This window comes from Larus michahellis, chromosome 3 (genome assembly GCF_964199755.1).
Source record: "Larus michahellis chromosome 3, bLarMic1.1, whole genome shotgun sequence".
Taxonomy (NCBI): domain Eukaryota; kingdom Metazoa; phylum Chordata; class Aves; order Charadriiformes; family Laridae; genus Larus; species Larus michahellis.
In genome coordinates this window covers 92,530,424-92,554,779 of record NC_133898.1, presented here as the reverse complement: position 1 = coordinate 92,554,779, position 24,356 = coordinate 92,530,424, and the positions used below count along the sequence as shown (strand labels likewise).

General features: G+C 38.6%; 1 protein-coding gene across 2 annotated transcripts in view; it reads right to left on the bottom strand.

The window, feature by feature from the left end:
- SNX14 (sorting nexin 14) overlaps positions 1 to 24,356 on the bottom strand; it is a 56,750-nt gene that overhangs the window by 9,400 nt on the left and 22,994 nt on the right. The window contains exons 10-23 of one of the 2 annotated variants that reach the window (XM_074581213.1): positions 23,873 to 23,917; positions 23,701 to 23,781; positions 23,442 to 23,556; positions 21,361 to 21,516; positions 20,969 to 21,093; positions 19,814 to 19,872; positions 16,186 to 16,212; positions 12,308 to 12,440; positions 8,661 to 8,862; positions 7,584 to 7,667; positions 7,349 to 7,449; positions 6,940 to 7,051; positions 5,088 to 5,128; positions 4,816 to 4,935 (exon numbers count right to left, since the gene is read on the bottom strand). In XM_074581213.1, the coding sequence (XP_074437314.1) occupies positions 4,816 to 4,935; positions 5,088 to 5,128; positions 6,940 to 7,051; positions 7,349 to 7,449; positions 7,584 to 7,667; positions 8,661 to 8,862; positions 12,308 to 12,440; positions 16,186 to 16,212; positions 19,814 to 19,872; positions 20,969 to 21,093; positions 21,361 to 21,516; positions 23,442 to 23,556; positions 23,701 to 23,781; positions 23,873 to 23,917 (1,401 nt within the window). The remainder of the gene's footprint in view (positions 1 to 4,815; positions 4,936 to 5,087; positions 5,129 to 6,939; positions 7,052 to 7,348; positions 7,450 to 7,583; positions 7,668 to 8,660; positions 8,863 to 12,307; positions 12,441 to 16,185; positions 16,213 to 19,813; positions 19,873 to 20,968; positions 21,094 to 21,360; positions 21,517 to 23,441; positions 23,557 to 23,700; positions 23,782 to 23,872; positions 23,918 to 24,356) is intronic. The other variant, XM_074581214.1, reaches the window with a different exon arrangement.

Here is a 24,356-nt window from a genome sequence, read left to right as displayed (position 1 = left end):
GTGGGCACGTTTCTGATTGAACTCAAGCTTTCACCTGCCCTGACAGATTTCCAGGCATTCCTTATTCAGCCCGTTGATGAAGAGGCAGCCTGCGTGTACCCTATTCTTGGCAACAGAGTTGGCAGCACAAGCACCAGGGAATGTGTATTATACTCCTAGCAGATTCCAACATGTTGATACTAGAAGAAACAGATCTGTGTCAGACAAGAAATACAGGAACACTGTGGCAATACAAGCATCAGCTGTAAATTGACTCTAGCACTTACCAAAAAAAACAAAACAAAACAAAAAAAAAATCTGTGTTGAAGAACTTTTTTGCTCTATGATAGCGTGCTCTTCTCACAGATGGGCACTCAGAAAGCGCCAGCCTTCCATCTTCCCCGCTGCCTGCCAGATCACCTCATGGACTCCATACAGGTGGCTCACACCATGCTGGTACAGACGTTTAGCATTCACCTCCATCACCAGCTTCTGCCGGGTAAGGGTACCAGGCGACTGCCCAGTGCTTATATCTTCACGAACACGTCACGTGGCACAACAGAAGTGAAACTGCAGGAGTGAACAACTGAAGTCTACGCCAGGTGTATTGGGGGGGGGGGGGGGGGGGGCAGTGAGGGACATTACCTCAGTCTACCTTTGGACTGCGCACCCCTCGGTGCCTGCATTCCTAGACAGCATTTTCCAGCTTAATTTCATGTGAAATAAATTCAGTTAATGAGTTCTAAAACAGCTAGCTCCCTAGTACCAGAGAAAATGCGATAAGCAGAGATGATCAGGAGATCTGCTTCTAAAAAGCATCACTGATCATACACTAAAATGGTGCAGCAGATGAAGCCAGCGTGGCTTACAAACGAAATCCAACTAGTGACGAGATGTAAATGGCACACTGTGCTGGCACCTGGCAGAACGCTTTTCCCAAGCGTGGGCTGATTTGAGAAAGATAACCGTCTTCCAAAGAAGGCACAAGCACCCCAACAAATCAGCAAGAGGGATGAATCTCACAATGTGCACGGGAAGACTCCGCAGAGACCGTAACACAGCGCAACCTGGGACATCAGATCTCTGTTAATTACAGTTGTCATGTGAGTAAGCTAAACTGATGTAGGGAAATTAGTAAGAAATCAGCCAGCACATGAATTCCTTATGCGTACATGCCTCTGCTGGTCAAAACGGGTAGTATAATTTGAGCACAAACAGATACTGAGTATCTGATCATAGCACTGTCTTGCATTATCCCCCAAGGCAAAGTGTCTTGAGTGCACCAACCCGCAGGCTGGGCATGGGCGAACCTCATGAATTTCAACCAGGCCAAGTGCAAGATCCCGTGGGTGGGCTGGGGCAATCCCAAGCACAAATACAGTCTGGGCGGAGAATGGATTGAGAGCAGCCCTGAGGAGACGGACTTGGGGGTGTTGGCTGATGAGAAGCTCAACATAAGCCGGCAATGTGCGCTCACAGCCCAGAAGGCCAAATGTAAAAGAAGTGTGGCCAGCAAGTCGAGGGAGGTGATTCTGTCCCTCTACTCTGCTCTGGTGAGACCCCACCTGGAGTACTGCGTCCAGCTCTGGGGCCCCCAACATAAGAAGGGCATGGACCTGTTGGAGAGAGTCCAGAGGAGGGCCACGAAGATGCTCAGAGGGCTGGAGCACCTCTCCTATGAGGACAGGCTGAGAGAATTGGGGTTGTGCAGCCTGGAGGGTGAACAAGACTTTATAGCAGCCTTCCAGTACCTAAAGGGGGCCTACAGGAAAGATGGGGAGGGACTCTTTATCAGGGAGGGTAGCAACAGGACAAAGGGCAACGGTTTTAAACTGAAAAAGGGGAGATTTAGATTGGATAGTAGGAAGAAATTCTTTCCTGTGAGGGTGGTGAAACACTGCAACAGGTTGCCCAAAGAAGTTATGGATGCCCCATCCCTGGAGGTGTTCAAGGCCAGGCTGGATGGGGCTGTGAGCAACCAGGTTGTCCCTGCCCATGACAGGGGGGTTGGAACTAGATGATCTTTAAGGTCCCTTCCAAGTCTAACCATTCTATGAAATAATAACCAGAGCTCTGCAGGAGATATACTGAAGTCTGAAACTTTCCGTCCATTCACAGCAAATGGGTCTCCAAAACAAAACAGGTTTCTTTGGGGAAAGAAAAAAGAAAAACTAACAGGTAGAACCAATTAATTCATGAAATAACTAACTAGAATTAAAGTTGCTTAGAAAAACAGTGAACTCACTCTCAGAACAGGTAGTGAGAAGGAATGGAGACCTGAGGCTAGCCTCGTCTTTTTTGTGCTCTGCAAAGAAACTCGCATCTCATGACAAAACCACCTCCTACAGGGTCATCAGGGGTACTAGCAAGAACTTTGACTTGGACTCTGCAAACTTGTGTCTCCAGTGGAGTGCACACAGGGACGGTTAGTCAGTGGTGATAAGGTGATTTCCCCCCACAACACTATTTCTGAAAATGACATTAGAAAATAGAAGGCAGTAAAGATCTACATTTTAAGGAAACTTCAGTATTCCAAAATGAAAGCCGAAGTGCAGCCAGCTCTTTACTTTCCTGGGATCACCATGGTTGAAAAGAGTTAGGAAAACCTTCTTTCAGAGCCTGAATTTCTGTACACATGTTCCTTTATAAGAATAACATACTGTCACTTCAGAGAACGAGTTTGCATTTTAACTGAGCAATGCTATATACGTATTTTTTAACCTTTTACAATCCGAAATGGTTTTGAATGCCACTTTAAATAATTAATTTTGATCCTTTTAATAAAGTTTTTCAAGCAAACTACAGAAAGAACCTTGTCTTCATAGGAACACTTCAGAGTGCAAAGCTTGCTGCTCAAATATTTAACTATGTTAAATGTATTAAAACTACTAACTTCAGTAGTTCTTGACAGATCACAGTAAAAAATTAATTGATTGTTCATACTATGCTGCAGCGTGCTGTCAGCTGTTTGATATTTATATTTGAAGTATTTATGGATATACCATTTGTAGCAAAGTCAAAAACTCTGCATCTGGTTTTTAAAACTGCTGATACATTTACACCACTCTGTATAGACAGAAATAGCAAAATATCTTAATCTTGGAAATAGCATCCAACTTGAAATGAAGGCTACTGATTTTGTGCCAATTTTGTGTGCACATATAAGCTAACACTACAATATTGGCTGTAGTAATTCAGACTTCAGGTGTAGAAGATGAAATCTAAAAAAATGAATAGATTTAACTGCCGTTGTACTTAATCGGTATAAAAGTTTTGTAGCTGCAAATTCTGTAAGTGTCATAACACTATAAAAATATCCATAGTGAAGGAAATCAAAAGGTCCATTTTTTCAACAGCCCATCACCATGAAGAACCATAAATGGGTCCTGGGATTCTACATCTTGCAAGAAGACAAGCTTCTAGCTCCTGCAAGCCGATGACACCAAGCTGTGTGGTGCGGTCAACACCCTGGAGGGAAAGGATGCCATCCAGAGGGACCTTGACAGGTTTGAGAGGTGGGCCTGTGTGAACCTCATGAAGTTCAACCAGGCCAAGTGCAAGGTCCTGCACCTGGGTCATGGCAATCCCAAGCACAAATACAGGCTGGCAGAGAATGGACTGAAAGCACTCTCAGCACCAAATCTACACATCTTTTAAATACCTCTAGGGATGGTGACTTAACCACTTCCCTGGGCAGCCTGTTCCAGTGCTTGACAACCTTTTCAGTGAAGAAATTTTTCCTAATATCCAATCTAAATCTCCCCTGGTGCAACTTGAGGCCATTTCTTCTTGTCCTATCACATGCTACTTGGGAAAAAAAGACCAACACCCACATAGGCCAGTTTCAACTCCTCTTCCCAAAGCAAACAAGATAACAGATAGGCATATAGTACTGAGTTTTCTTTTAGAACCGCTCACATGGCCAAGCGTATGCACATTAAATGTTTTGTTCCAAATCACACCAATTCCTTAACACTGAGCTTTGGTCTCTGAAATCCTAGTCCAGAAACAACAGTCCTCTGTAAATTCCACAAATGCATTAACACTCTAAAGCAGTCTAACGCAGAAATAAAGAGACCAGTGTCTTTTTAAAGCCCCTGAAGCTAACGGAAGTCTCACGTAAGTTATACCAGGCTCTAGCCACAAATATAGGAAGATTAAGAAAAGAACTGTATTTTCCTATAGTGAAGTAAAAGGTTAAAATTGAAAGTGTTGGGCTTAAACTGTGGCAATGTGAGAGAGAAAGATTATATGTAAGTTATATAGTTAACCCATTATGTACATGGGTTAACCCATCAGACATCAATGAACTGTATACTAATGTTTTAAAAGTAGAAAAACAGGTATCTGCACCTTGACAATTTTGGCTTGTAACACTTTGACAAGTCACACTTTCAAACACTCAAGCTCTTCGCTTTGAAAAGGAAACTCCTGTATGGCATGAAAACATTCCCCATTTTATACCTTTGCTTTCCCTCTTCTTCTCTCTGTACTTCCCAGGCTCTCTACTCTGTATTCTCACCTCCAAATCCAGTAAGAATTAAAAAAAAAAAAAAACAAAAAAACCCCAAAAAAACCAAAAACACCCCCACAAAAACACTGCCACAAAACCCCCACAAAACCAAAACCACCAACAACCAACCCTCAAAAGTCATTCAGACTGATATTTTCAAGACAGATCTCTCTGCAGTACTATTTTCTTTCTTGTGTGAAAAGACAACTCAAAATCGCTAAGCTGTTATATTTATTGTTTTTTCTGTTTATTCTTTGCATTTTCAGAGTATAATACGTTTTCCCCATGCCTGTAAAGTGGGGAAGGAAGATGACTTACTGTACCTTCTTGTTGTTTTCAGAAGTGGGACTCAAAATGGTAAGTTCAGGCCTACTTGGTTTAGGCTTGGGAGATTCACAGGAGTTGATAAAATTCATGATGAATGGCTCCAAATGCTGACCTTTCTGAAATAAGATATGAGTGACCTGTCACTTGCATAATTGTAGGAAAAAAAACCAAACAAAAACTAAACAAATTTTTGACTAGCCTGTAAGTTAGTAGCACATAAAATTAGTCCTTGAAGTTAAAATGTTGGCAACCTGGAAGACTTACTCACCTCTTTCATCAGCTTTCCTGGAACAGATTTTATAATTTTACCTATAATTAGAAACAAACAAACAAAAGCTTTCTGTTATGACTGCCTGATCTTAAAGACATTTTGCTCTGCTACATTTTAGGTATTCATTGTCTAACACTTAATTTAAAAATAGCATAGTTTTTAAAATCTGTATTATTTTTTTTTCCAATTTGGCACAAGTAGTCTTCCATGTATCTAGCTTATAACTTAATGTTTAGTAGTTTTCAAGATGAGATACTTATAATATGAAAAATATACAGATGATTATCTGAACACTTTGGGGGGGGGGGGGGGGGGCAAAGTACTCTAGATCTGCCTTTGCAATTTTTCCAGAAGCTCAAACAAATAGCTTTAGCACCGTAACAGCAGTACTATATGACACCAGCATAGGCACAATTTTCTGTATCTAAGTTCTTCAACATTCATAAACACTCGTCACAAAAGAAATCACAAAAACTGAGCCTCTTCTCTTTGCCTGAAAAGATCAGTGAATCTGTAGAGATTCTGGGAGGATCCAGTCTTGAAAATACTGGTGAGTTAAGTTTTACAAATTGGACAGACTACAGCTGTGGTCTTAAAAATCAGCTCTTCCATCCTGTTAAGGTTATCAGGATACAGCATAGTAACTTTGAATGCTGAAAAATGAAAGTGGCTAGGATGAGTTTTATTTTAAACACTACATTTACAGTATTATTTTTCTTATCTAGGTCATTAAATTTGGAACTTACATTGGAAAGTATATACAATGATCAAATGATAATGACAGAATTGCTCGTTCTCACAAAAAGCCCTACTGAAATGCCAAATTAAATGTTAAAATGATGTTTAGGGAAGTGAAGCATAGTCTCAGATACGAGACGCATTACAGTAAACACCACAAGTATAGGCTTTTTTTTTTTTTAAACAATGCACAGTTGGAACGAGAGGGTAAGTCTGAAACAAAACAAAACCCTTTAACTGGAGGACGACCACTGAAATATCATTCGACAACTTAGTAAGCACACTAAGGGAACGGCCAACCCCAACAGGTTCACACCGTGAGCGGGAGAAGCAGAAATGTAGTGGCACAGTTCAGACACGGCTTTCCTGGACCACGCTGGTACCAGAACCACAAGTGCTACAATACACAAAGACATGCCATGGCCATGAGGTTGACTTTACCAGCTCAGTCCCACTGTCCTGAGACAGCTACATTGCAGCCAAGCTGTAAAGGCACACTGCAGCCTGTTTTTTGGATTTATTAACGACTGTTACGTTAGACATCGAGAACTCCTCAACTTCCCAGTTTCCATTTGGCCTGCCTGTATCACACATCACTGCCTCAAATTCTATAGAGTAGCTCATGTTAAAAGAGATCTTAACACTAATACTAGAAATATTAAATATTGCTGTTTTCAGATTAAAATAAACAGATTTTAATCAACTAACACACCAAGGTAATTTATATTAAGAAATCATTTATACCATCGCAACTGTAAACAATGACTTATTGTACAGATTTGACTTGTGACAATACTGTAACTCTTCTTGAACTATGAAATTTGTTAGAGAAATCTTATCACTTTCCTTGCTGACACAAAAATTCGAAAGCAACCACATTAACACTTTTTTTTTTCCCCCATAATCTCAAAATGTCTTTTTTTGTTCAAGGAAAAAGTATCAGCATATCTTGCTTGCTGAGCTATAATTTTAAGGGCTGTGAAGGAGCAGAATTCTTATTTCCTACATCCACATCCTCACACAAGAGTTATCTGTTCATTACTACTATCATTCAATCACAGTATCTACAGTATTAGTATTAGTCAGCATAAATAACTAGCATATTACATACCGAGATTCACATCAGGCAACATTTTATCAAGAAACTGAGTCTCTCCTCCATTAGGGGACAGGAAGTCAGCTAAAAGCTGGCTGTTACTTAGTTCTGGATGTTGCAGAAGTTTCTTTGAGACAGAAGGAAAGAAAGAAGTGTAAGTACTTTAAAACTAATCTTTAAAATTCAATTTCTCTATAGCAAAAAGAGATATTCAAAGAGTATTATAGTAGCATAGATACTGTAATTTGAAAAAGATTTCTGGTTTTGGTCACATGAAACTTTTAACAAGTTTTGTTTGCCCACTTCGATCTTTTCTACCACCCAAGTTACTTGGAAACAAGCAAAAAAAAATAGCAGATATTCTTTTATTAAATTTATATTATTAGTTTTAGAATATTCTTTACTCCAAAAGTTCGTTTGATACCTGCAGATATTCCTGAAACTCCTCTCTCTTGGATTTTAAGAACTCATAGTTCTTGGGGCCAATGATTCTCTTTGAGGGAAGCTGAGCATCAGGAAATGTACCTAAAAGATATCAAGGAGACTAAATTATTCTTGTAACGCAGCAAACATTGGTTTCATCATTTTAAATTTCAGCTCAGTACTGAATTATAATCACAGCAGAGGGAAAGTGGCTTTCCAGATGATGGAGAACATACCGTGAAATTCCGTTAGCTTTGACTCAAGCACATAAAATTCAAGATACTTCCTGTAGACAGACCAGTGTTCAGGTTCATGCCCAACTAAGGGGGAAAAAAAAGCCAAACCAACATTAAAAATAAACCAGGTTTTATGCCACTTGACAAATGAACTAAACAACAGCAAAGATATGTTGGATTATTACTGGAAAAACCTCAATGATATTAATATCCTCCATATTGTCGTAACACAAAGAAAAAATCCCAGCCAGGTAATTTAAGTGTTAAATTAAAATGCATACCTGGTAGACAAACATGGTACTAGCACAAAAATTATCATCTCATTTAGGGGATCCCTAAAATCTAAACAATGGAGCACTGCATAATTGCAAAATTTATCAGGGCTGACTATGTTATATCTATTTTCAAACTTTTAACCAAATGATTAACAGAAATACTATTTGTTGAATACAGTCCTCTGCACCGTCAGCTTGAATCCTGATTCTTTTTCCTGCTGGAAGATATCACTAACTAACTAAATTATCACTAAATAACATTTCCTGCTTATTGTGGAAGTATTAGTTTCACTAAGAGAAATCTATGCAGCCCCAGGATGATGCTGTTTTCCCCACTCGATATGGATGCATTACTATCTGGATACTGATAAACTATCTGCAAGCCAGGATGGTTCCTAGTAAGCAAAACACTTTCATTTCTTAACAATTATATTTTAAGGTTAGAGAAGAAGTTGTTTATTGTTGGTTATCCCCAAGTTCAGAGTGGGTGAAAGAAAAGCATGCCGGGTGTTTACTGACATGCATCATAGGATGAATATTTTTGGAAAGAGAAAGCCTCAAACTTTGGGTAAATGGAACTGATTCATGCTGAGGAGTCAGTTCTCAACTTGCAAATACTAAATGTGATCATTTTGCTCTCAAAAAGATTTCCTCAGAATGTTCAAGTCATTATTTCAAAATCAGAAGAACACGTATGCAAAATACACTGCAACAGCCACCAGAATACAGCACACTAGAATATTTTGAGTTCACTTTTAAATAGCATTTAAATGACATTTTATTTATCTACAACATTGCATACCTGCCCTTCTGTCATTTCTCTCTACATCAATGCAGAACACAGGAATTCTCTCCTTTCTGTCTTTTCTTTCCGAAGAGGGATCCTCAAAAAAATCTACATACGGGATGCTAATTTTCCATGCAGCAAGGTTGCGGGGTGTATTCGGCGTACTAACAGCCTCCTCAGGAGAATCATCTTCCATCACCATAACGCCTTCTTCAATCTGTAAAGATTCAAACATCAAGATCTACAGTTCTATTTTAATTGGTACAGTGTACCTTTGCAAAACTTATATACAATAACAAAACATAAATTGAGTCTTTGAGTATGCATCACTAAATAATAAAAGAACAAAACCTCCATTTCATTAATGGAGTCTTCATGTAGATGAATTTCTATTTTTAGATCCACTGCAAATTAATTTGAAGTTAGCAACTTTTAGTGAGAACTGGAAGTTTTCACAGAACTATCAAGTTCCATATCTGACATTTCAGGGAAGGGGAGGAGGGAGAGAGAGAACCAGAAGTACCAGAGGAGACAGCTGGAAGAATGCCTTAGACACAGACTGAATGCTACAGAAACCAACTTGGGTCCAGCAGATGTTGGGTCCAGCAGATGTAGCTGCACTGCATTTTTCAGCATACTAGGACCCAAATTGAAGACTTGACCTTTACGCTAGGCCAGGCCAAGAAGCTATCTAAACACAACAAAAGACAGAAGCCAACAGTGCACCAAGCTAGAAGGTCTCCCACCCCACAGCCAAGTGTGATGGAGTGTGTTGTGGACACATGAATCTGACTTGCTCTGCAAGGTGAAACACAACCATTGGGATTGAATCCCACAACTGGGATTGAATTATTCCTGCAGCCCAGAGCTCTTTTTATTTTTACAAGTGTAAGCAAGCAGTTGAAAAAACAGTAGTCCTGTTTCCTTATAAAAATTGTTTGAATCTGATGTAGCCTGCTGCAAGGGCTTCTAGAACATCGCAAACCTGCGAGGAGGCAAGCGCTGCCTGATGAGGAGCAACACCCAAGCCCATCGTCCTGCCTCCAGCCTGCGCCCGCCGCAGCGGCAGTGAGCACCTCGCTCTGCCCACCACAACTTACAGCGCTGTTAACTACGCTGAGACAGGCTGGAGTTAAGGTACAGTTCAAAAGTACACTAATTTAGTAAGTCTCACATACAGACTTGGGAGTACTGCCACTTGTTAAAGTTAAAATAGGAGATTTTAACATATGAATTTACAACACCTGGAACTACAGCAAACTGGAAAGCATGAATCCCACTTTCAAGTCCTTTAGCTGATAAAGCTTGAGCATGGTTTAATGGAATTGGCGTTATCACGGTAGCAGCATACAAAGCTGCTGCCAAGAGCCACAGAAAGCTGATAGCACATATTTCTATACCTACATGATTTCCTTAGACTAAATGGATGTTTCCTTTAGGCTTTAACTGCAACCAACATAACTTTGTCAAAAAAAAAAAAAAAAAAGACATTGTTCCGTTTCTGTCACAATGCACAGAACTCCATTTCACTGCCATTCTTTCTATTTAACTTGAATCCACCAAGCTTACATTAACACCGATGTCTGTAGCATACTGCACTGCCACCGTCTCACAATTGTACCGTCATTTCCCAGATCATGTTTTTCTTGTCCCAGAGAGCTCTTCCTCTGACCCTGTGATGCCTTCTAGGAAACTACACCTCGGCACTTACTGTGACGTTACTGGTGTTGAATTCTGTATATTCAATGTTCATTCATTAAATGTGGTCACGGCTCTGTCCAGCTCTTCAGATGCACAGTAACCTTACAACACTTCAGTGTTTTCTCTCCCCGTTTCTTCTTCCCACCCACACGTACCAAGTGAAGGGACTGAGGTATTTCCCAAACTTTGTCTCAGGTGCTTTTAGTAAAAATGTAGTATCCTCCTTTTATTTAATTAAGTTATTTGAGACAATGCTGCATGTAAAACTTTTCATTCTTGCCTAAGCTAAAACCATTCTGTCCATTTGCAAACCTTCCTTAGTAAGGATTAGACTCTATCTTGACTGTCTCTCACTGAATTCAGCAACTTCTCACAAGTAACTTGTGGTCTGGCATAAAAACATATTCCTTCTCTGAGCTCCACTGCTTCAATTATACTTCCACTAATTCCTCTCCTACAGGGGAATTATACTTCCACACCCTTTGGCTAGCAGAATCTACAACAGCGATACTGCAAAATTAACCCATTTTCATCAGAATCTCACCTCAAGAAGAGAAGTTACAACAACAAAAACTTAACTGTCCAAGAAATTAATGGAAACAGTTCTGCCCCCTTAAAGGCATGACTTCTATGAAGATTTAGCCTGTACAGAAAATTGCCTTTTTTTCCCCCTCCTCTTAAAGAAAAAAGGGTCCATGTCTTTCCTGTGCTGAGGGGTCCAGAGCTGGAGGTAGAACTCCATGTGCAGTCTCACCAGAGAGGAGTAGAAGCTGAGAAACACCACCCTTGACCTGCTGGCCACGGTCCTTTTAATGCGACCCACGATATGGTTGGCCTTCTGGGCTGTGACCACACATTGCTGGCTCATATTGAGCTTCTCATCAACATACACCCCCAAGTCCTTCTTGGCAGGGCTGCTCTCAATCCCCTCTTCCCCAGCCTGTACTGATAATGGGGGATACCACAACCCAGGTGCAGGACCTTGCACTTGGCCTTGTTGAACCTCATGAGGTTCACACGGACGCACTTCTTGAGCTTGTCTGGGTCCCTCTGATGGCATCCCATCCCTCAGGCGTGTCAACCACACCACATAGCTTGGTGTCCTCTGCAAACTTGATACCACTGTCTGTCATTGATGAAGATATTAAACAGTACTGGTCCCAATAAAAAAAATGATGACCAGATGAAAAGCCACGCATGCAGTCCTATCATAGAATGGTTAGAATTGGAAGCGACCTCAAAGATGATCTAGTTCCAACGCCACTGCCATGGGCAGGGACACCTCCCACTCGACCAGGCTGCTCAAAGCCCCATCCAGCCTGGCCTTGAACACCTCCAGGGATGGGGCATCCACAGCTTCTCTGGGCAACCTGTTCCAGTGTCTCACCACCCTCACAGTAAAGAATTTCTTCCTAATATCTAATCTAAATCTCCCCTCTTTCAGTTTAAAACCGTTACCCCTTGTCCTGTCATTACACTCCCTGATAACAAATCCCTCCCCATCTCTCCTGTAGGCCCCCTTCAGGTACTGGAAGGCTGCTATAAGGTCTCCCGGAGCCTTCTCTTCTCCAGGCTGAACAACCCCAACTCTCTCAGCCTGACTTCATAGGAGAGGTGCTCCAGCCCTCTGAGCATCTTCATGATCTTTATCCAGAATTATAAAATGGCATGGTAAGTTTTTAGAGAAAAATTCATTGTTTACAAAAACGTCTGATACTGCTACTTTCAGTACTTCTCTCTACTAAAGCAATAAGCTCAGAGGCACGCTATCTGGGGATGTGGCCTTGGCTTGTGATTGGATACAGGGAAAAACAAGGCAACTCAATCAGAAGCCAGCACATGGAAACTCTGCAGTGAAGTAAAACAGCAGAAAAGGCAGAAACTTAACATTTTCAAGTAAAGAAGGAAAAAAACCCAACAACAACAACTACTTAAAAGACAAATCTAAAGTTTTTACTCACAAAGTCATCTTCCCCTTCATTTAAGTTATAGTTAGGCAACATCGCTCCTTCCATTGCAGAACTCTTGAATACACCTTTTATTTTGTTACCTATTCTGCTTATTCCAAATGATTCCCCTCTCTTCTGTGTGGTCCTAGGGGTACAGAAGCCAGAGTTCACAACACAAGGCATAGTACTACACAGCAGCTCAGCAGGCCATTGCACATCATTTGCAGATAAAAGAAACAACCCTATAAACAAGTAGACAATATATTTAAGAATTCCACTTAAATTGAAATTCATTTACGGCAAATTTGTTCTCCGATCGATCAGCAAAATTTCTTGATTACACTTTTAAGAGAGATGGGATTCCCATATACTTAACCATGAGCAAACGTCAACACTTTTATAATAGTACCCAGTAATGCAGGACACAGAATAAACAATTAACTATGCAGCACAGTTTTGTTTTGACATAGAAATCGTGGTATTGGTACAGGCACGCACACCAAGAAGGTCATTAAACTCTGTTGTTTTCCATGTACTCATATTTAAATATTTATCTACTCATGCCAAGTACTGTAAATGGTGTAGTTGGATGCATTTTTTTGCATAAACATCCCAGAATTTTACAAGTATGTAGATTCAAGATAGATCACGACTTTTAAGCATTAGGGACAGACAAAAGGAATGTGCAAGGAGCAAGACTGAGCATGAGAGAAAACAGATGCAACTGAAGAATCTTGGCTTGAAGAGCTAGCCTGACTGAAAGATGAAGACTTTTTAAAGTCTTGCCACTTATGACAAAGCATCCAAAAAGCAACAAGGTATGGAAAAAGAAAAATGACTGGGCAGGAAGCACACTCCTTACTGAGAGAACAGATTTTATAGCATTCTTATGCCCTTACACAAGACCTGACACCGAAGATTACTTCTTACGTAGAAACACTAACAATTCTGGAAAGAAAAATGTTTCTGTTGAATATGGAATTAGCCTGAGGTTACTTATGCTGATTCAATAAATATAGTTGATGGGCGAATTAAAAATCAATAGAGTGAACTGCAGAATCAAAGATTCAAAAGAACTTTATAGATAATTGAGATTAAAAGTACTTTAGAGGATCAAAAAAATATCCCGAGTGGTTTTTTCCTTTAAAACAAAAAATTATGAACTACTGAACAGTAGTACCAAACAGAAGAGGAGAGACCAGCAGCTAAAGCGTCTTCATCACCCATAAAACCATGTTGACAACATCAGCTGCTGACTCAAAATGTGCATGTCTGTGTTACTAACAATCTTCCTGTTTATAATTTTATCCAGACTGTGTACATGACTAAAAGTGCATAAATAATCCACTGTTTTTCCAAATCTTTTGCTTTTTCTATCTCATATTATTATCAGCTCCAAAGCAGACAGGCACCATCTATCTTATTTATCTCTGCTAACCAGAGATAAGGTTGGTTGACTGCGGTTAGTCTAAATCCATGTCTGAACAATTTTACTCGATTTTTAAACAACTTCTTCTATATGTTATTGTGCCGAACTGAACTTTTTCACTTTGGGGACCTACTTGAATCTTGTTCAAGAGCTTAAACAGTGGGCTAGCAAAATACAAACCTTATTCAGAAAAAAAATAGGCAGCTTTTCTAGACGGGTAATACCTCTGGCTCGACTCTTCAAGAAGTTTTCATCATTCCTGTGAAAGCTTGTGCAGTTCTCAAGATTTTGAGCAAAATCATTAATTTGCACAAGCTTCAAGATTTGATAAGAGTAATCCGGGCTCAGATTAGTTCTTTCCTGCACTGATCGTGCTCCAGCTGAAGGCAGAATACAGTTTTGCCTGTAACTGCAGTACTGAGCTGTATGGGGCCAGGACTCAACCCAATAGCTAGGAACCACCCCTTCCTGCCCTAATGCTGAGCCCGAAGATGATGCCTAATGAGTACGAAGCAATCACTAAACTGGAACAGGTATAAAGTAACAAACTAGGATGGGATTCTCTCCACAGGGAGACACACAAATCTGGAACACAAACTGGTGAACAAGAGGTAACACAGACACCTCTGGACAACGTATGGAAAGAACATACATCTGGTTTAGAAAAAATACTCGCGCAAGCACGCAGAGCGCAAACCAGATTAGATGAGCATGGAAAAAATATGGGGATGTTAGCAGAGACGGACAGACAACAGGGTGATCAAAATTTTGAAGAAGGTAAGCAAGAAAAAAAGTACATATACAAAAAAAACCCCAGGTACCGGTATGAAAATCTACTAGATTCACTGGCTAAGTAGAAACAGGAGAAAGAACTTCAAGCTAGGTGGAAGGGAATAGATGGGATTAGGATATGGTCAGGTTCAAGGCATGGGAGAAGAAAGAGGAGAGGAGGTGGCCAGTGTAGCATAGAGACCAAGTCTTTCAAAACCTGTCAATAAATATATATACAAAACTCGTTGGGAAAAGTATCCCACCCCCTCTAGCGCTGAACCATGCAAAAGCATTATTACACCGTCGTTCTGTAGTTGCTTTCTTGGCAGGGCCCCGAGTGGAGAGTCTACAGGTTCTGACATTGCCGATGAATGATGTGATGACAAGAGGCTGGAATACATTTCTTAAAATTACAATTGCTGTTCACTCTATAGCTGGAAATTGCAACCAAAGATTGCATTAGTGCCACTGTGCGCTGTGGCATTCTTTAATTGTGGATGGTTGCAAAATAATTTTCCCACAGGATCCCTGCCTCATTCAGTGCATTAAACAGATCTTTGCAAGTGATCTGCCAGGGCTGTGCAGCTGAAGAATGCTGTTGTAAACCTCTACGGGTCAAGAAGTATGAGACAAGTTGTATGTATCAGAAAAGCTAGATATTTACATGCATGTGAAGTCAGAGTACCATTTTATTTGGCTTAAAAGCCCTACCCCCCAATTAGGAGAAATGCTGAGTGCATAGAGCTGCACTTAAAAAAAAAAAAAAAAAAAAAAATCAATGAACTGCACTTATATCTCAAGTATTCCTTATTCCTCAACAATCTAGCAAGCTAGAACTCTGCACTGAACTGGCACACATAAGATAAAAAGTGTCTATATACCTTAATTCCTAACCTGCAAAATTAAGTTGATAAACTTCCCTCAAGACTCCAGAATGGTATGAGTAATATGTGTAATACTGATGCTCTGATAAATTCTAAGGAAAAGTCCATAATGAAAAAATTGTTTTCTGAGTTTGGATAGCACGTATTTAAAGAGGCACAAGTAATGAGAAAACAAACCATTGAACAGCTATTAAGGCATTAATGTGTGATCACAGACTACCTAGAGCAAATTATAAAAATAGCATATGTTGTAATCAAACCTATAACAGACACAAGAAAAGCTGCAGAAAGAACTGATTTGGGGAACTGCTGGGTTTGAGTGCTTGATAATATCTATAAAATGGTTATGTTTGCATGCAACATTAGGCAACGATCATCCTGGACACAGCTGTGCAAGACAGAACAAGCAGTTAAATGGATAAAACCTCAAACAGGACCTGGAAACATGACACGGAATAAAGGAAACTTTGGAGCAGCTAGCAGTCACAGGCAAAAAAAAAAAGCGTCAAGTTATGCAAATAGATTTCAAAACTAATAAGAACAAATAAATAATTAACAGCAAACAATATTAATATATTGCAAACTCATGAAATTAGTACTTAAGAAATTTATAAACATTTGCGAAGAGGACATGAGGAGTAAAGCTTGTTGTGGGGAGAAATGCAGTTTAGTCCAGAGAAGGCATTCACATGTTGGTTTTTTTAAAAATAAAACGGACAGTTAATTGCTGTTACAAAGGCTGTGTGATGCAGTCATGATAGATGTGGTGTAGCTAACACACAACAATTATCAAGTGTTAGACTTACCGGAAGTCATCCAAACTCAGGCTACTTCTGCAACAACAGGCACATAAATTACCTCAGAGCCCATGAAAAAATAATGTTTAAAAAAAAAAAAAAGGAACCAAAAAACGAACCAAAACCCAACCAAATTTGACAGACCTATCCCAACAAAACTGAAAAGGCTTTGACCAACACTACAGATTATATCAAAAACATGGTACCATTAGGAGTCCCTGATGTAAAATATGTAAAAAAAAAATACGGAAGTGAAATGCAAACGGTACCTGCACATTTCATCACCACAATCATGGCATTTAAATTTAAAACCTAAGTTATTGAAACTTTCAGGTCTTCACTGACATTCAAGATGAGCAGCTACCAGTTTATAGAGAACGACTCATTTTCTTATAGTTACCTGTGGTGCCAAACAAGCAGCTAACTTTTTCTACAGCCAACGTTCACAAGTCATGTAGGAATCTAGTTCATTTGGCCAACGCAAAGAAAAGGCTGTGGACTTACTTTACGTAAAAACACCACCCCACCCCTCATATTAGATATAGTAAAAAACACTGTTAAAATAGTTGGGGTTTGGGGTGTGGTTTTTTATTGTTTATTTCACAGATTTTAAGAACTATCATGTATTTTTGACATTCTACATAACCTGGTACATGGAACCAGTGCCTCAGCCATCAACTCAGTAATTCCAACCAAAACGTTTAAATGGATTAACCACAAAGACAGTCACCGCACACACAATTTTAATTCACTGCTGCTACTGAATTCTGGGCAAACTGATATGGGATTAAAAGATTCACATTTTAGATTTTGTTTTACAAGAGGAACTGATTCTAAGGGATCTTACACCGTCTTTAGTCGTGTTAATTGTGAAACTGGAAGCATAACCTACCAAGTTGGAACTGATGGTGACAAACAATTACATTGCACACAACTGTTTACAGACTTAATTCTGTGGGGTTTACTCCTAACCACTCCCCATAATTTTAAGTATCTTTTCTGCTTGGTCCTTTACTTGAAAAATGCTTTAATTTTATTGCTATCTCAATGATGAAAAAATCAGGATGTGTCTATTTCTATACGTGGCCATGGTGTGTAGAAAATCAAGACAGATATTAACAGCTATCCAGCAGTCAAGGAGTTTATATCACATAATGGCTTTTCTTTTTTTGTTAGACTTCCAACACTGAATACCATTAAGTAATGTAGTAACAATGTATTACAAATATATAAATATGAGAGAGGGAGAAGGAATTCTTGTCCTCTCTTCCGCACACCCGAAATTAAGTCATCAGAATTGGAACTTAATACATCAGTTTTCATTGGCCACATACATTAAACATTAGGTGGAAAATACCAGTTACAGAGTTAAACTGTTGACAACCACTGCTAGTTATCAGGATATCCTCAGTGTGACTTCTTTACTTTCCAGAAATACTTGGGACATCTCATCTATCATCTTAGCAGTTTACAAAGCACATTATTTGTGTGCACGTATCTGTACGCCAAAAGCCATGATTATTTTGTATAGTTCAAAGAAGTGATGCAAACCACAAATTACACATTGATAGTCAGTTCTTCCTACTTTCCCACCAGTATTTTCTAGAAACTGCTCTATAATTTTCTTGTCTTAGAGTAAGTGAAATCTTTCAACACATTACCCACGTGTGTATTCCACTGGGATTTCACATCTACTACTTGATCTGACTTCTTAACCAGCAGTATCTATGCAATATACACACAGTACCCCTAGCAAAGCATCAAAGATTCGGAAAACAAAACTTATCTCTTTGCATATCATTCCTCTCAACTGGAACTAATGCTAGAAAAGAGAAGAAAAGGCAGGACGAGGTATGTGCATATGGATAACATCTGGAATAATTCCATAACCTTTTTTTTTTTTAAATTTTCTTTTTTCCTTGGCAGTGACTGTCTGTACCAGATTCTGCAGAGGGAAACTCCAAAGCAACAGGCAAACTAATTTCAGATAGGACCTCTGTTTCACAGAAACAATCACAGAGGCACCACTCCAGGAACATACAGTATCTTATATCATAAACCATCATATATACTCAGGGCATTCAAGTTGTTCTAAAATATAAACCAGATACATTTTCAGCAATGTTATGGATGCTGTTTGAACTCCAAGGGAATATGTTGTAACAATCCCCAAACAAAATTTGCTTATTTTGTAGCCAGAGATTTATTTCAAGAAGTCCAGGAAGAGACTACCTTTAATTTCACCCTTTCTGTTCTGGAAAGCAAAGCACCAAGGTGGCGACCTAAATGTTTTCATATTTTAACTAGATTTAAGAAGTGTACGAGAGGATACTTTCAACCCTTGACATGAATAATTTTGGGAAAGATACCAGAAGGCAGATTGAAATGTCTGGATGAAACCCTGTAGCCATCTTCAACAGAAACTGGAATGTGTTTTAAGGTCACCATTCCTAGTGGAGTATCACATGGGGGAAGAAATGCAGTTTGGTCTAGCTGCCTTTCATGCCTCTTTGCTAAGAAACGGAAGCTTGTCAGCACCAGTCCGAGAAAGCGCTACACCAAAGCCTGAGTCCCGGATCTACAAGAACTGTAAGGAGTACATAATAGATGTCACAGATGCAGATACATTGAAGAGAACCACCTTGTAGTTTTTTTAAGACATTAGCAGGGGAGAAAGTGATCTTGCAATAATACACCTCACAGCAGGCTGCAAGTCAAGAGGGCCGCTGCTAGGTGTGTATCTAATGAAAGCAGAAAAAGTTAAATAAATTGCTGTAATCTAAGATGATAGACACTAGCATTTTCCATAATACCGTGGATCTTAATTCATACCAAGAAAGCAAGCCTATGCAAATTAAAGGCTGTCTTACTGAACTTTTCCTTCTTTTGGCTAAACCACAAGAGCCATTCAGTTGGGCTAGTCTATGACTGCGCCATCCAGCATGGATGAAAGAAAAGAAAAAGACAAGAAGCGATGAGATCTCAAGCTTACTCAACCCAACGCCACAGTGGAAGATCACCCATCCATACCACAGGAGCTGCTCTTCTCGACAGGCCCTAAGGAGCCTGAAGGTGGTCTTTAAGTATATAGCCCAAACCCAGAAACAATGCTTCTGATGATACATATCTGCAATGAATGGAGAAAGTTGGGGGACAGAAAACATATTCTACCTAGGAGAAATGGCAAATCCTTGTCACAACAAGAGGAGATTCCCACTGCATGACCAGGTTGGTTAGACGCAAGGTGCATGGTACCTATCACTGCAAGACCTGAAATCCAAGGAGACACAGCTGCCAACCAACAAAATGGTATTCGTATATACAGTGAATTAAATCACCACTTTATTTCCATGTTAGCTTATTCTCACTGGACATTTATTTTTCCATTTCACCTTCTCAAATGTTGAGGTCTAAATCACATTTTAAATTCAACATAAAACACTTCAAAGCAAAGATACAGCTTGCATAATATTGCTTGCTCCTTCAGTATGTAATTTGTCCATTTGAAAAAAAAAAAACAAGAGCTAAAAATTCAGTCAAATTAGCATCAGGCAGTAGCAAAATTCCTATGGTTTAATATTTTGACCTTTTTAACTAAAAACCAAAGACAAACACTTAAAGAGTCTACCATACCTACCTGTTAAACTTTGAATTGCGTGTTGGTGACTCTGCTCCTCTTAAAAGGTGTCTGAAGTACTACAACAGACAAATAAAGTATCAAAGAAAGCACTGGACGAACTGAGGTAAGGGCTACTATACAATGACATTGCAGAATTCAGGAAACAAGAAGAGAAGTAAAAAAAACAAGCCGACCATAATCTATCAGTTAGAATACTCATCTGGAAAAGGACAGGACAGATTTGCAATACATGGTCCCAGGACTACTTATTTTACTTTACATAGTGTCAGGATTAAAAAACCAAACCAGAAATAAAACTAAATTAAGCACCAAAATCCATGTCTCCTCCTCATTAAAAATAAAAATAAAATCAACATCAAGCATCTGAAGCATTATAGCTATTATGGGAAAGGTGACCACCAATACCATTTTTGAGAAACACACTTTATTAAGAATAATGCCAAGTAAGGTTACATACCCATCCCCAGGACAAATCAATATATTCTACCTCCAATAAATGCAAGAAGCTTAACATGCAACCTAATTTGCATGCACAAACTCTAAAAGGGACAAGAATTCAGACTCAACCCTGTGTTTAAAGTGTTTCCTATTAGAAGTTATTTAGGTAGCTGTCAGCCCAGTACGTGGTTTTTTTTTTTTTTTTTTTTTTTTTTTTTTTTTTAAACTTGCATTCAGAACCCCATCATAGAATAATCTCAAATGCCTAGTAAATTGCTTTGAATGACCTTCCTGAAAACAGACACCTGACTTTTAGCTGCCGGAATGCATAATGCTGAAGGTACTTAAATACAACCTTTGTATCTTTCTTTAAGTACCATTATATTTTTAAAAGTAAATAAAAAGATTCTTAAAAGTGTTCTACATCTAATTTGCAATCCTAAAAGAAGGGGTGGAGAGGATTTTCTAATAACAGTGATATACACAAATTGTTACACCCAAAAATGAAGAGTTTTTTATTTATTCTGTTGTTGTTGTGTTGAACTAGAATAAATTCAATTTTCTTACAGAGATTGGTCCCAGCTCTGGCATGCTAACTAAAGTGGAAAATGAAGACATGTTTTTCAGTTCTGCATGTATATACTTGTTGTAAATAGGCTATCCTAAAAAAAATACAATCTTGCAAAGACTACTTTTCAAATCTTCCACACTTACCTCATCACTGTGACAGAACATAGGAGTAAAAACATTCTCAAGTAGAGAAAGTACATGCTCATAAGCTTCAAAAAGACACCTCATAGTTTGAAGTTTCACAACATCCAGATATGGACCTTCAGCAACTAGAAAAAAATTGCAAATATAAATAGAGATATATACATGGGCATATAAAGTTTGGGTTTTTTTCTGGTCTGAGTTTGTGATTGCTTTGCAAGCTACTATAAGTCTGACACAAAGAAAGGAAAAACTGACAAAACAAAGCTTAAGCACAATATAGCAAAAGGGTAATAATTTTTAAGACTATGACAAAAGTAAAGGTTAGTCTCCACCTTATTACAGAATGCTGTTTAAACTCCAGTGTAAATTATTCCTTTCAAATTCAAACTTACTTCTTTGAATCTCTTCCACAATAAAAGGGTCAAATCTAATTTTGTCAATGCTTTCATCCAAACAGTAAGTTTTGTAAATTTTCTGTACTTCCTCATGAAGTGACATCTTTTCAGTATCTGATAGCTCCGGTCGCAAAATTCGGTCATTGAATTCCTCTGAGAAGTAAAGAAAAGAAAACGCATTTGTTGATCAACTTGGCGAACAAATAGTCTCTTGAAGCAACCTACAGCATCAGCTCGTTTTCCAGCAGATACAGTAATTTGTAAAACTTCAAAATGAACGGAAACAGAAAACATCTCAAAATCTCAAGTAATAAGGTAGCTGCCTTCTTATTGACTATAATTCAGATTTTTTCATAAAATTATTAATAAAAATATATTGCAATTAAGCCTAATTATTACTTATCACAGTAAGGATAAATCCACGAAATTGTTCCTGGCAGCAGAACAAATCAGAAGAAAGAATGAACTTTTTCTTCCTAAATTACCAAACTGTAAATTATAGTTTTCTTTTAGCACGATTTACAGTTCATGCTAGACACACACAGAGCCCCAACAGCCCATTATACCAGCCATCTGCCTATTCTGCAGCTATTTCACTCCTAAAACCCAAACCATCAAAATGTTTTCAATATTATCTATATTATCAGACTAACTTGAGAATGAACTTTTCCTGGCAAAATAAAAATTCTATTCAGCGCAATTATTGTGCAATCCTACTTGATTTATTGGCCCATCCTCTTAATGCCACGACTACTGGCCAGAAAGAAGGGGAAATAAAGTAGCAGCATTTGATTGATTTTTCAATTAACAGACAGAAACCCTTCTGGGATTTTTTGGGGTTTATTTTCCTCAGTAAGTGCTTCTTATCCAAAATATTTCTATCAAGTGAAGGACCACCTACAGGAGATAGTTTGGGACAGCATAACGTGAGAGGCCTAAATCTCATTCTTTGTTTTATAAGCTAATATACAGACTTGCCACCTATGAGAATGCAAGAGAATTTTAGAAGGAGAAAGTCCTGAGGTTTACGCAGAAAAAAATCTCGATCATGGGCAATAGCTACAGTTTAAGTAACCTTCCTGCTAACGGAAGCAGGTCGAGAGAGCTCTAGAAGGATCAGCTTAGAACGCCCTGCAGGTACCACCAGCACTGAAAAAGTAATCGCTTTGTTGGGTTCTTTTTGGTGAGGAGTTTTTCTGACAGAAAGCCAGTATGTTTGGAAGCATTATGAGCACATAAGAAGCTGCATGCACAGAAATTATTTATATTTCTCTTATTTAATGATTAATGATTTCTGCAGTTATTTTATAAGATAAAGTCTGTCTAATTTAATTTCACATCTTCCTGATGTATACTTGGGATATGAAGACATAACTATTATTTCCCTGAAAATACATGGAAGTACTTGTTTACCAAAAACAACAACAAAAAATCATTATTTTAGTCAGTGATTAACTACTAGTTGATCAAAAAACATGAAATAAACCACTCTAGCTTACAGAAACTTCACAGAAAACCTTACCATTAGAACACAGAAGACTTTTCAAACAACACTTGTGTAATGGTAAAACCGAACGCATGCTTCATAACCAGGTTACTGAATAGAACGTTTCAACACCTTTAATGTTCCTGTTATGTTTCTGTTGTTTACAGAAATCAGAATTTTAAAGCTAAAAGAACAGAAGAAGCTTTTCATGATGAACAGCTCATTTTACTAATACTTTAGTAACCACATATTAAAAAAGGCAGCTGTACTTTCTATCAGCGACCAGAACTTTTTTCTTACAAGAATATTCTATTTTAAAACGTCCAATCTTTATCAATAAACAGAAATACAATTAAGACCTACAGTCCACACTCACGTTAATGTTGCCAAGATTAGCATTCAAGAATCAGGACATTAATTAAAGGAAGCAAACACAGATCCTGAAAGGTAATCTCTTGCTTAACAATGCCGCCTAGGTTCTGAGACCAAATATTCACTTCAACGTGCAAATGCTTAAAAGGTCTTTAAGCAAAAGCTTAGAAGATCTTTTAAAGATCATCAAATATACCTCAGCAGACATATGCAATCTTACCTACAGTCAAGCAGAACTGCAGCACGTGGACTGCCCCTTCCTGTTTCAGGAAGTTCATAAACCGAAATAAAAGGTCTTGCTGATCTCTGATCTCCTTTAGCTCCAGTTTCAGGACCTGAGAAGGTTAAAAATGCAATCAGACAATTTTCAAACTTTCAGTGAGTACGTAAATAATGCGAGGAGTTGTAGAACAAAACCAGCAGGTGAAGTAAAACACTTATTCAAAACAGGAAAGGAATTACGTGTTGCCTTTGCTTACAGATGGTTTTTTATTTCTTGGCTCTGCAAATTTCTGAAGGAATGGAACCAGTGAAGAAGTAGGTTCAGTTGCTTTCTCAGGCTGTAGAAAAAAATGGTAAGAGACAATTGGGTAAAAAAGCTTCCTTAATGGGTGAACAAATTACTACTGTTTTAATTTTGTCAGTACTCACTGGACTATCATCAATAAAGATCAGTAGCAAATGGTTGACAGTGTCCTGCAGGAAAACACAATACAAAATTACCATTAAGGTAACTCAGCAAATTAATTAAAATCATTTCACTACTATGTTATGCTCAAGTTTAAACCTGTGACTACATTAATACTTTTAAAAACAACAAAGCCTGGCAGCACATGTTTGAGGATTAACCTTCAGTGGTCTAAAAGTATTTACTATCAGGGAATTTCTCAAGAGACCTGCACAGAAACATTCTTTAGCCAGTGGAGGAAAGCCCTACAAAGTATTTTTACTGTTAGTGCAGATCTAATGAACTACTTGTACTTCCACAGCTACAGTATTTTCTGCTTGCAGCTACTTTCAATACTTCATAAGTATTGTAATTTTGCCTATTAAAATACATGCATGAATAAAATCAAAGATGGCAGCGTTCCATCTTTAGAAATAAATGCCCGCTTATTTGCAGAATTAAGGACAA